This window comes from Pipistrellus hanaki (genome assembly GCF_964339955.1).
Source record: "Pipistrellus hanaki genome assembly, chromosome: X".
Classification (NCBI taxonomy): Eukaryota; Metazoa; Chordata; class Mammalia; order Chiroptera; family Vespertilionidae; genus Pipistrellus; species Pipistrellus hanaki.
This window is the reverse complement of record NC_140524.1, coordinates 71,396,413-71,408,911: the sequence shown is the minus strand read 5'-3', so window position 1 is coordinate 71,408,911 and position 12,499 is coordinate 71,396,413. Positions and strand designations below refer to the sequence as shown.

The 12,499-nt window shown below is 38.6% G+C and overlaps 1 protein-coding gene across 2 annotated transcripts in view; it reads right to left on the bottom strand.

Annotated features, from left to right (window-relative positions):
* OGT (O-linked N-acetylglucosamine (GlcNAc) transferase) overlaps positions 1-12,499 on the bottom strand; it is a 51,402-nt gene that overhangs the window by 38,080 nt on the left and 823 nt on the right. The window contains exons 2-3 of one of the 2 annotated variants that reach the window (XM_084869468.1): positions 10,119-10,269; positions 9,032-9,275 (exon numbers count right to left, since the gene is read on the bottom strand). In XM_084869468.1, the coding sequence (XP_084725594.1) occupies positions 9,032-9,275; positions 10,119-10,269 (395 nt within the window). Of the gene's footprint in view, positions 1-9,031; positions 9,276-10,118; positions 10,300-12,499 lie in introns of both variants that reach the window. The other variant, XM_084869467.1, reaches the window with a different exon arrangement.

Below are 12,499 nucleotides of genomic sequence, written 5' to 3'. Positions count from 1 at the left end.
AGCTCCTGAGGCTCAGCATCCTTTCTCTTCCCTTCCTGGTTTGGTAGAGCTTCCACTCAGCCAGGATTCTGGTGGTTCAGGGCGATGTTTGCTCTGTTTTCCAGGTGTAATTTTAAAATTGTTGTGGTAGGCTGCATTTAGGTGTTTACCTTATGCTTCCATTTTGGTTTCTCAAAAAATTCTGGTTTTTTAAATACATTTGATCCCAACAGTTTCAGATAAAAAACTGTAGGCCTTACTATATAGCTTCTCCTCCCCCCAAATGTCAGACATGTTAAAAAGAAAATCAGCCTGGTCCATGTGGCTCAGTGGTTGAATGTTGACCTATAAACAAGGAGGTTATGGTTTGATTCACGGTCAGAGCACATGCATATGCCTGGGCTGTAGGCTCAATCCCCAGTAGGGGGGGGCAGGAGGCAGCCAATTCTCTCTCATTATTGTTTCTCTCTCCCCCCTTTTCCTTCCCTCTTTCTAAAATCAATAAAAACATTTTTTAATCAAATGTTTGCTCAACTATTTTATTCAGTTATAATGAATCACGCCTATACAGAGTCGCCAGATTATTATGACCACCTCACAGTACTTCGTTGGGCCACCTTTTGCCTTCAATACTGCGGGGATTCTTCTTGGCATTGACTCCACGAGATGTTGAAAGATCTGACACCATGCCTGATGAATAGCACTGTCCAATTCTGTGCGATTTGATGGTTGTGGAACCAGCTGCCTGATGTTTCTTTTAACTTCGTCCCACAAATGCTTAATTGGATTGAGATCTGGCAATTGTGGGGGCCACCTAAGCAAGGTAAAGTCTTCCTCATGTTCTTGAAACCACTCCTACACAATATGAGCACTGTGGCATGGGGCATTGTCTTGTTGGAAGAAGCCATCTCCATTGGGATACACCATCATGATAGGATGAACTTGATCAGCAGCAATACTTAGGTATGTTGTGCTACTCAGACCTTGTTCCATATGAATTAAAGGGCCCAAATCATGCCAGGAAAACATACCCCAAACCATAACACAGTCCCCACCAGCTTGAAGGGTTGTACTCATGCATGTGGGGTGCATGCTTTCATGCTGTTTCTTCCAAATTCTCACTCTGCCATCTACATGATGCAACTGGAAATGTGATTCATCAGACCACATGACTTTTTTCCAAAGCTCGACTGTCCAATACTTGTGTTCCTGTGAGAATTGGAGACTTTTACCTTGGTAACTGCAGACAGTAAAGATGTTCCAACAGGCCCCGGGCTTCCATATCCCATACGATGCAGTGTACGACAATCAGTGCATTCAGAGATCATTTGAAAGGATCCCTGATTAAGATCTACAGTAATCTGCCGAAACTGGTTTGGCTCAGTGGATAGAGCATCGGCCTGCGGACTGAAAGGTCCCAGGTTCGATTCCAGTCAAAGGGCATGTACCTTGGTTGTGGGCACATCCCCAGTGGGGGGTATGCAAGAGGCAGCTGATCGATGATTCTCTCTCATCGATGTTTCTAACTCTCTATCCCTCTCTGTAAAAAATCAATAAAATAAATTTTTTAAAAAATAAAACAAAACTAAAAAAGATCTACAGTAATCTGATACACTGTTGCCCTTCTGTTGTCTTGTACCAGTCTTGCCACTCTCCGTTCTTCCCTAACATTGACTAGTCACTGACGGCCACAATTTGCACGTTCAGGCCCAGATTTTCAGCTGACAGTCCAGTCTTTAAACACTTTAACAGCAGCTGCTCTTGAACATTTAACACAGTGGTTCTCAACCTTCCTAATGTCTCGACCCTTTAATACAGCTCCTCATGTTGTGGTGACCCCCAATCATAAAATTATTTGTTGCTACTTCATAACTGTAATTTTGCTACTGTTATGAATCGTAATGTAAATATTAGCAGTAGCAAAATTACAGTTATGAAGTAGCAACAAAAATAATTTGATAGTTGGGGGTCACCACCACATGAGGAACTGTATTAAAGGGTAGAGGCATTAGGAAGGTTTAGAACACATGTGTCAAACACAAGGCCCGCGGGCCAAATCCAGCCCGCCAGGCCTTGCAATGTGGCCCGCACCGCGCTGTCATCACTGCACTCCGCTGTCAGTTTATGACATTGTCAGTTTATGACTGTTCAGTAAACCATTCGGCCCGCGATTTAGGCTGGATTTTAGATTTTGGCCCCTTCTCTGATTGAGTTCGACACCCCTAGTTTAGAACCACTGATTTAATGGATTCAGCTGTTTTGCGGATACTCGCTCCATGGCTCTGAGCACCAATAATCATCCCACATTCAAAGGCTGTTAAATCACATTGTTTACCCATATCTTCAGAAAAAACTCACTTCTACTGTCGTGGTAAACAACCTGCTTCTCTATTTATAGTGGTCTGGCCCTGTAGCAACTTCAGCACGAATTATAGCTATTTTGTCTACAAATGTCAGGTGGTCATAATAATCTGGCCACTCATTGTACATTAAAGACCAAAAATTTTCCCAAGTAAAAAGAGTCTTTAGACATGATTAGCTATCAGCTAACCTACCCCTATGCTATCAGACATATTTTGAAACCCTGCCTTCATTTCACTGTTAGAAAAAAAGGATTATCATCCAATCAAAGCTTCAATCCTGGCACCTGCCACTAGATTACTCACTAGTATTAAGTGCCATCAGAGTTGAATGGGTGAATTAATGAAAAGCAGTTGACTCTGCTTTTTATTAGCAGCATTAATTGTGTTGCTAGTCATCTGCCTCACCAGTGCATTCATTGTATGAAAGGAAACATCAGAACTGTGAGTTTAAATTTCTATATGTCCTCATTTGTCTTTGTCAATCAAATCTATCCATCAATAAGCAGAGACACTGGCAATAGAAAGTAGGTTTATTATTCCAAACTGTTCCATGGGTGGAAGAGCCTTAAATTAAATCCTAGAAAGTGAAATTTTGTCAACTGTGTTAAAGTATCATCACATATATCATTCTATATGCAAATGATTAGAATAAAGTGATTAATTTTACTGATACAGTTGTTTATTATCATCCAACAGTTGTTTGTTATCATCCATCAAGTTAACCAAAAATCAGCCAGCAAAGAATAGCTTGCTACAAAACACTCTTATGGTCTGCAAACTCATTTGTCAACAGACCCCAATATCAACAGTACAACAAATGAAATTTCTTTTGAGAGCCAAATTTTTTAAACTTATTCTAATGCCACTTCTTCAAAAAGACTCGTTCTGGCCGTGGGATTTTGTGGAAGAGCCACACTCAAGGGGCCAAAGAGCCGCATGTGGCTTGGGAGCCACAGTTTGCCAACCACGGCCCTGACCCATCTGCCCATCAAGCAATGATTGGTGTTTGGGAAGAGAATTGCCTCCAGTGACCTCAAGCACAAAAAGGCAGATACTAATTCTCAAAATATTATACATATCATTGATCTTATTACAGACTTATCCTCCCCTAATGAGTTTAAGCACTTTTTTAAAGTACCCTGACCAGGGCTCAAACCTGCAAACTAGGTATGTGCCCTGGCTAGAAATCAAACCTGCAAAAAAAAAAATTTTCCTGTAGGGGACAATGTTCCAACCAACTGAGCCACCTGACCAGGGCAGTCTAAGAACTTTTTAAAAAAAATATTTTGTTGATTTTTTTAGAGAGGAAGGGAGAGGGAGAGTTAGAAGCATCAATGAGAAACACTGATCAGCTGCCTCCTGCACACCCCCTACTGGGGATGTGCCCAAAACCAAGGTACATGCCCATGACCGGAATTGAACCTGAGACCCTTCAGTCCACAGGCCGACGCTATCCACTGAGCCAAACTGGTTAAGGCCAGTCTAAGAACTTATAACCCTATTTACTAGTTAGTATACTCTCAGAAGTAACAAATTCTGTAACTCCCTTTATCTACTTTGTATGATTTTCCCCCTAAACTTTAAGGTTATTCTGTTTTTGCAAACCATGACTGAACAATCTGATCTGTTCATACAGTTTCCTACTACACCAGATTATTATGGTTATATACAGCTTTGGACTTTTACCAATTCCTATGTGTTTTCTGAGTAATAATAATAAGTCTTGCAATAATTCTCTAACAATGACTCTAATGGGCTGTATATTATAGCCAACTATTGCATAATTTTACCCTTTAGTTTCTATTAACTCTTGGATAATTGCCATCCAAGTCCTGAAAATGTATCTATCTATATTTAGTAATATCATCTAGATCCATTGCAGCATACTAAATCATTAGCACAGTAATCATAGTTAAAAATAGATTATCTTCAAGATTACTATAAGGCAGTTTTAGAAAAAGGTAAAACATATCGTATAAATATAACAGTGAAATCTGATACTCCTATTTGAGGATCTAAACCTTATGCAAGAACAGTTAATTTCTAGAAAAGTCAAGGATACCACTATTCTCCAAAATGTTTAAAATCTAAGATATCAATTCTGCTTCATTTATTAAATCAAAAGTTTCTGCTAAAAGAATACATTTCTCAGACCCAGCCAATTCTATCCATTCCCAGGTTATTATCTCTTATGCAAACCTCTATTCAATTCAATAATATGCCTGGAATTGTAGGGAAAATAAAATAGAATCTTTACCCTAGACAAGATTGCAATCTTATATGGAAAGACAAGGCATATTAAACACCCACAAGATGGTAAAGAATTTTAGAGAAGTAAATGAATTCAAAAAGAAATCTAAGCTGGGCCTTAAAGGATGAATGAGTAGGACTTTAATGGACAAAGGAGGAGAGCACTGTATCAAGGGAAAATAGTATGAATGTTAAGGAGATGGAAATGAGTAAAAATGTCCTGCATATCCACCCCTCCTAAGATAGCATCTATTTCCTCCTAGGACCCCACTCCACCCCCACCATTTATATACACATATACACATGAAGTAAAATCAGGCTGATAAAAATCCACAGTTCTCAACTGCCTATCAAATTAAATTCAAACTCCTCAGCCTCTCTTCTCATTCTAAATCTTCCAATTGACTTTCCTCTACCTCACTCACTTCATAATATTTGACTCACCACTTCAGCTAAGGAAGTCTACTGCTATTTTACCTTCCTTCCTACAGAATGCTTAGGATTAAGCACCCACTCAAGAAAATCTTCTGATTAGTACTCTCTAATGATAATCATCCAAGGAGCTCACACCTTTTAACTTTTATGGGTCAGATATTCTCTTATAGTATAATCCACAACTTTTCCCGAAACACATCTCCCCAATTCCTAACAAAACATTGTACAAACAATAAGCACTCAAATACTTAATTTTTTAATTAAATTTATTGGAGTGACATTGGTTAATAGGATCATATAAGTTTCAGGTGCAGATTTCTATATTACAAAATCTGTGTTCCACACACCACCCAAGTCAAATCATCTTCCACCACCATATATTAGTTCCCCTTCACCCCTCCCCCCCAATCCTCTGGCATGCACCACACTGCTGTTTAAATATGACACTTGCATGGCAAATTTAAACAGCAGAGCAGAGAGGAATAGAAATATATAGTTTGCTACAGTGTAGCTAGCAACAATAAAGTTAACATGATAATAATATATGATGGTCAGTATGCTTGTAGCTCTCGGTGTTATGCATCCACAATCAAATAAGCAGCAATGGTTTAACAACCAATAGACTAAGAAACAGCTACTTAGAGCAACTCAGGATTATAGATAGTCACGTTACAACGGACAATTTTACACATAATTCATAAAAAGGATCACAAGGTATGGGCAGCTTTAGTGAGCCATCATGTGAAAAGTCATCAGCTACAATAGTACCTTCATATACAATAGACTAAACTTTTAGTGAAATTATTCAATCATCCAACATTACAAGAGATAATTCAAACTGTAAAAATGTAAAACAGCTTTCTTAAAACTAATTTCTATAATCAAGTCACATAATAACTTCTAAACAGACATACCATTAACTTAAAAAGATAAACACTGCCCTGGCCTGTGTTCTCAGTGGTTGAGTGTCAACCCTTATAACAAATGGTTTTTTAGGTTCAATTCCAGGCCAAGGGCACATACCTGGGTTGCAGGTTCAATCCCAGGCCAGGTCTCAGAGCTGCATGTGGTAGGCAACCAATTGATGTGTCTCTCACATCGATGTTTCTCTGTTTCTCTCCCCCCCCCCCCCTTCTCCCCATCTCTCCCTCCATTTCTCCCTCACTTCTAGTCTCTAATAAAAGCAATGAAGCCCTACCTGGTTTGGCTCAGTGTATAGAACAGTTGGTTCAATTCCAGTCACGTGTACATGCCCGGCTTGTGGGCTCAATCCCCATTAGGGGGCACGCAAGGAGGCAACCAATCAATGATTATCTTTCATCACTGATGTTTCTTTCTCTCTCTCTCTCTCTCTCTCTCTCTCTCTCTCTCTCTCTCTCTCTCTCTCTCTCTCTCTCCGCCCCCCCTCCCTCTCCCTTCCTCTCTGAAATCAATAAAATATATTTTTATATAAAATTAAAATTTAAAAAGTATGGAAAAATACCCTCAGGTGTGAATTAACCAAAATTAAAATTAAAAAAAAAAGATAAACACTGCTGAAAACAAGTTACCAAGATTACTACTTTTAACATTTTACTTTTGCAAAACCAAAATAACCTGAGTTTCTTCAAATATTTTCCATAGAATGCCAAATACATCTATGACTCGGGCCAACAATGCACTGCCAACAAGAACACAATTTAGGAAGAGACTCAAGGTTCTGTCAGTACTGAAATGACAAAGGCATTTGACAGTAAATCTAGTTGAGACTAGATATCTTGAAATGCATTAAAACACGATCACTATGGTATATTTAGGTGAAATCAAAGCATTTTGCACAATCTCTTTTTCATTCTTTCTGGCAAAGACAGAAATAAAGCAACACTTCCCACTAGTAGAAACTGGACCAGATGGGAATGCTTAACTATTCAATGCCTTCCCCTTCAATCCTTCAATGGGCAGTCCCAGGATTTAATGCTATATCTTACTTCTTTGGAAGGGCATAATGATAAGCTCCCTATTAACAAGTTAGATATTGAAAAGCATGGTTCTGTCTCCCACTTCAGTTTTCCCTCCTCGTCATACTCCAGTCTAGTATTCTGTGAGCAGCAAAGCTCTGCTACACACTTAGGTAACTGGAAACTGGAGCCAAGGAGATCAAAGTTCAAGATGTTTGGAGCCACAGCTGTGTAGAGGGCACACGTGAGCTTACACTCAATAAACAAGTGAAGGGTGAAACCAATAAAGAACTTAACTGTGACAACGAGGTGCCCAAGTGAGCTCTGAGCCTTGGCAAGAACAGGGTCCAAGCCTCAGTGGCAGCATATACAACAGGGTTCTCCAACATTTTTGGTGGGTAACTAGCTGGATAGTACTGTAATAAAAATTACAAAATGCAGGGGGTGGGGGCTGAGAGTTTTTGTACGTGTCAAAGGCAGACAAATAAAATGCGAACTATCCTTTTAAAAAATTACAAAATGCACTCAAATTTACATATATATGCGTTGAATATCTCTGAAAGAATATGTAAGAAATTGGTTTCATTGGCTACCTCCAAGAAGGAAAGGCTGAGAGACTTCACTGTATCCATACAAAAAAAGCAATGAATTTTTAAGACATATTTTTATTGATTTCAAAGAGGAAGGAAAGGGGGAGAGAAAAACATCGATGATAAGAATCATTGAACAGCTGACTACTGAACAACACTGAGCCCATGACTCCAGCATGTGCCCTGACTGAACTGTGACCTCCTGGTTCATAGGTCAACGCTCAACCACTAACACCAGCTGGGCAAATAAAAAAAATAATAATTTTACACTCTCAAAATAAACTGAAAAAATAACTTAATAGATGTCATGAGAAAAAGTGATTTCAGATTTTTGTGCAAACTACTAAATCAAGCTTCAGTTTCCTGACCTGTAAAATAGGGGTTAAGGGAGAGCAGGATATAATCAATGAATTTCAAACTGTCCTCAACTGGGGCTGCCTTGAGGGGTGCATGCCCTCTGGGCACATCATCCCCTTTTTATCTTTTATTTCTTCTCTCTTGAATGTTTGCTTTATTCAGGCTCAGGTTTTAATATTCCCTTCACCACTACTAGCTGTGTACTTCCCCCAAAATTGCATAACCCAAGTCTGGATTTCTTAAATTGGTAAAATTGAACATAACCTATTTTGAACACTCACTGTGAGCATTATGTAAGATCAACAATGTCTGATGTCTGAAGTAATTGGTAGTGTCTTGAGCAAAGAGTAGAATTTCAATAAATGGTAGCTATAACAGTTCATTATAAACCATTCCCAGGGTTGCTGCTAAACTAAATACTGACAACATAGCTTGGAAATGTATTCTTAAAATTTTCTGGATTCCTTCCATTCCTCTTTATCACTTACCTCTTAAGTTTCTATCTATCTTCTATCCCTAACCACATCCAAAGTTCTGAAGGCATGTCTTACTCTTGTGTCCCCAGAAAACACCTGCAATTTTTTTTTTAAGAATTTAAGAACTATTCAGAAGCCTGGGATGTACACTATCACCTCAACTCTACCACTTCTTATTGTGCTGAAAGAAGAGTATAGGATATTGAGGAACGAATTTTGCAGCCTAGTTTTCATATCACTGATCCATATATTGGCATCTTGTTGTAACTATTTTATATTACAGATTAAAACCCTTCATTCACTATTCCTTGAAAACCAATTAACCTATCAGAATTTATCCAAATTTAATCAAAACAACCCCAAAATCAATGTCATATGTTCTGTACTATTACAGGCACTATAAAAATAGAATTTCTTGCAATAGGGATAATTTTATGCTTTGTAATATAATTTGCTAGATAAAACAAAATTTTTAAAACATGACGCAGATCTGATCAAAGCAATTTCACCATTCTGAGTAGACACATTTCTAAACTCTTGATTTTATTCCACACAAAAACCTATGTTAGTGTCTGAGATATCAAACGATATTTCTTTCTGGGCTTTTGTGAAGGGAAAATAATAAATGTTAAAATTGTACTCACAGGATTGTACTGAAGAGCAGATACGTAAGCTTGTACTGCCCCTTCCATGTCACCTGCTGCTACCAATGCGGCTGCCAGGTTAATATAACCATCGATGAAATCGGGCTTGAGGCGCAATGCATGCCGGTAATGCTCAATTGCTTCCTGCAACTGTCCTCTTTCCTTGTACACATTCCCCAAATTCGAATAGGCTTCAGCCAGAAGGGGGTTCTGTTTAATTGCCAGAGTGCTAAAATGAGCAGATCTGAAAAAGGCGAAAAGTATTGATGCAGGGGTATGCACGTTAGAGAAAGAAGGTATGGCCCATACACAACTCAAAAAAAAAACAAAACAGTTTTTGAGGACCCTGTGCTATTGCTAGTTATGTAATAAAAACATTATCTTTAAACTAGCACACAGGAAAATTTTTGGAAATCAACTTTTTTCAAAAGTGAAGGTATTCCAGATTTCAAATTGGAATGCTGTTGTTCCTTATAAGATAAAATTCTTACTAGAGTCTTATTACCAAACTGCTGAATTGTAAACCATGATCATTAAGAGATCAAGAATGAAAATGCTATGTGCATGAGTCTCACTTTCCATTTGTTGGTACACATCTTTTAATGTCTAAATAAACCAGAATGACAATTTATTAAAAGGATATGAGAACTGATTAATTCAACTGATTATCTAAAGTAGCATATCATAACTTAATGACTGTCTTTACAACTAATAACCTCCTACCACAGCATATACACCATCATTTCTGAGTAGTATTCTGTCCCTTAAGATGATATACCTCTTACAAAGTTGAAGGTCAGATGTATACTAAGAATATTTATTACTTGAACAGGGTTAAGAAAGCAGCAGAGTTAGGTGGAAAAATCTAGAAAAGGTCTGTAGTCATACTGATAATATAGCCACCACCACAAAAGGAGGGAGAAAAACTGGCAGCTGAGCATGTCACAAGTGGACAAGACAGATGTGCGTTGGTGGCTCAGTTGAAACCTAGTATTGGAAACATTTTAAGTTCAAATATTTAAGTATTATTTTTCAAGCTCAGAACCTAGAGGCAGCAATCACCAGACGGTACCCCCACATCTCCTACCTGTCCAGCCTTCGACACTGGAAGTGTATAGACGAAAGTAATAAAAGCACACCAGTATTGTCTGGCTCTTGTCTCCAGAGCTGCATGCAGTGTCTCTCAGCTGCCTCAAAATCTCCTGCCTGATATTCTCGATGTGCCAACTCAGCTAACCCTTGGAAGGAAAGCATACGTTTCGTTGGTTCTGGAGAATCATCAAAACATTTGAGGGAAGGAGGGGGGAAAACAAAAAGTTAGAAATGCAAACAAAAAATGTAAAAATATGGTCTTTTAAACTTAAAGATGAAAACGCTTGAAACTATGTAAAGCACTAGAGTGTTCTGCACATTATTTATACTCCCGAATTAACATCAGGTGCAGAAGTGACATTTTAGAATTGATCTATTAACTTTCTTTCCCAGAGTGCATAGAAATATTTGCTTCCAAGTAAGATTAAATTTAATGGTATAAATACTTTGCATTTTTAAGTTACAAATCAGAAATAGCATCTAAAGATTCACTAAACATTATTCCTTACAGTTAACATATAGAAACAAATACAAAACATGATTTGCAAGGTCACAACCGTTTAATAATGTCAAAATAACATACTGGGAAACTTAATACTTTTTAGGTGGGATTTCAGGAGGAGGTAGTATTGCTAACATTCTATCTCTTAACTTGGTGGGGGACACAAGATGTGTTTTAAACTCACAATTTTATTGACGTTTTTGTATACTTCACAACTTCATTTGTTTAAATTAAGGGCAATACCAGAAACAAGCATAAGGGGGGGAAAAAACCTAAAAGTCAAGGTGCTATTTTTAAAACAGCTGATAAACAAGAGGAATTCATCTGTCAAGAGCAAATATATTTAAAGGGGCCATCAAACATTTTAAATAAAGAAACCAAGATTATATTGCTCCTCTACCATTCCATACTCGTGATGAAACCAAATTAGCTAAATCCCATCCACGCTGATTTAACTCTGGCATTTTCCAAAGAGCCCTGACATTAAAGGATTAATACATTGCAAAAAACGCTATATAAATCAAGTAGTTACCTAACACTGCAATGATTTTTTTAAAGAATGGGAAAACAAAATATAAAACCATTTGACAAAGTGCAACAGAATGAATAATAAATTAAAGCACTTTGCTGTGCCTAAGTGACTGGATTCAGATATATAATGATAAAGCCCAGATGATGATAAAAAACAAACAAAACAAAAAACCACAAAAACACCTAAGTCTCAACTTAATACTTTAATTTAAACAGTGACACATTGCTGGAATTTCACTAGATGGTTACAATGGGAAACCATTTACAAATCCTTTAAATTCTACCAAGGTCACAGTAACCAGTTCAAATTAGAGACAAGCTCTCCCAATGATTAGAGCTGACAAGTGATCTGTAAACAGGAAAGCAAAATCAATTTCCTGAAGAGAATATACAGCTGACCACAACACAAACCAGAAACTTGCATCCAAATCTGGAGGAGCTTATAGCTCTAACTAAACTAGAAAATTACATTTCAGTCTCAGCTCCTTATTTCAACAATTATCAACTTTTCAAAGCCACTTATTTAACACTGAAAATGAAAACTCTCTCAAATAAAATAACACACATTAAAAAGGGCAAACCAGCACAACCTGAAATCTTAAAAATCCCTGAGAGGAAGGGGAACACTATTAATTTCACTACCTACAAACACAATAAATATATAAAGTCCTGGACAGATCTCAATTGAGAAAAACAGAAAACCACACAAATAAAAAAGAACCTCATGGCAAAGCTTCTAACTGTAGCCCAATCCCCACACCCTCCCCCGCCCGCCCCAAACAGCCTCAATAGGGAAAGGCAGCTGAAGGACACTCCTATAATTTGGTTGTTTTCTTATTTTTAGAACCAAATGCACTCGACTGAATTGTCGAGAAGGGCAACCGCTTTGCACTTGTGCAGCTAACACTCCAGTTGCTTTACAAACTCTTCAAGCAGGATGAAAACTTAAAAAAAAAAAAAAAAAAAAAAAAAAAACACGCACCCTATGAATAAAGAGGTACCGAGCTCAAGAATGGGAATGGAAGACCCAGAGGCGGCGGAGGAATACACGGAGAAAGTAACACAAAGCGAGAATTCGGCCCGCGGGGTGGTCATCGCCAGAGAGCCGGCCCCGGGGGGTTTCTCCCCGAGGGGTCCCCGGGGTAGGAAGCGGGCGCGGGGTGGCCTCCGCACGAAGGAAAGGGTGTGGCTCCCCGCGGGAGGGGGGGGGACCCGCGGGATGGGAAATCCAGGCCGGGGCAGCTGGTGGAATTGCGCGCTGGCAAAAGGAACCCCTGGAAATTTCCAATCTAAATCGGGGCTGCTTGACTGAAAGAACACCAGGAAGGCACTGCCGGCGGGGT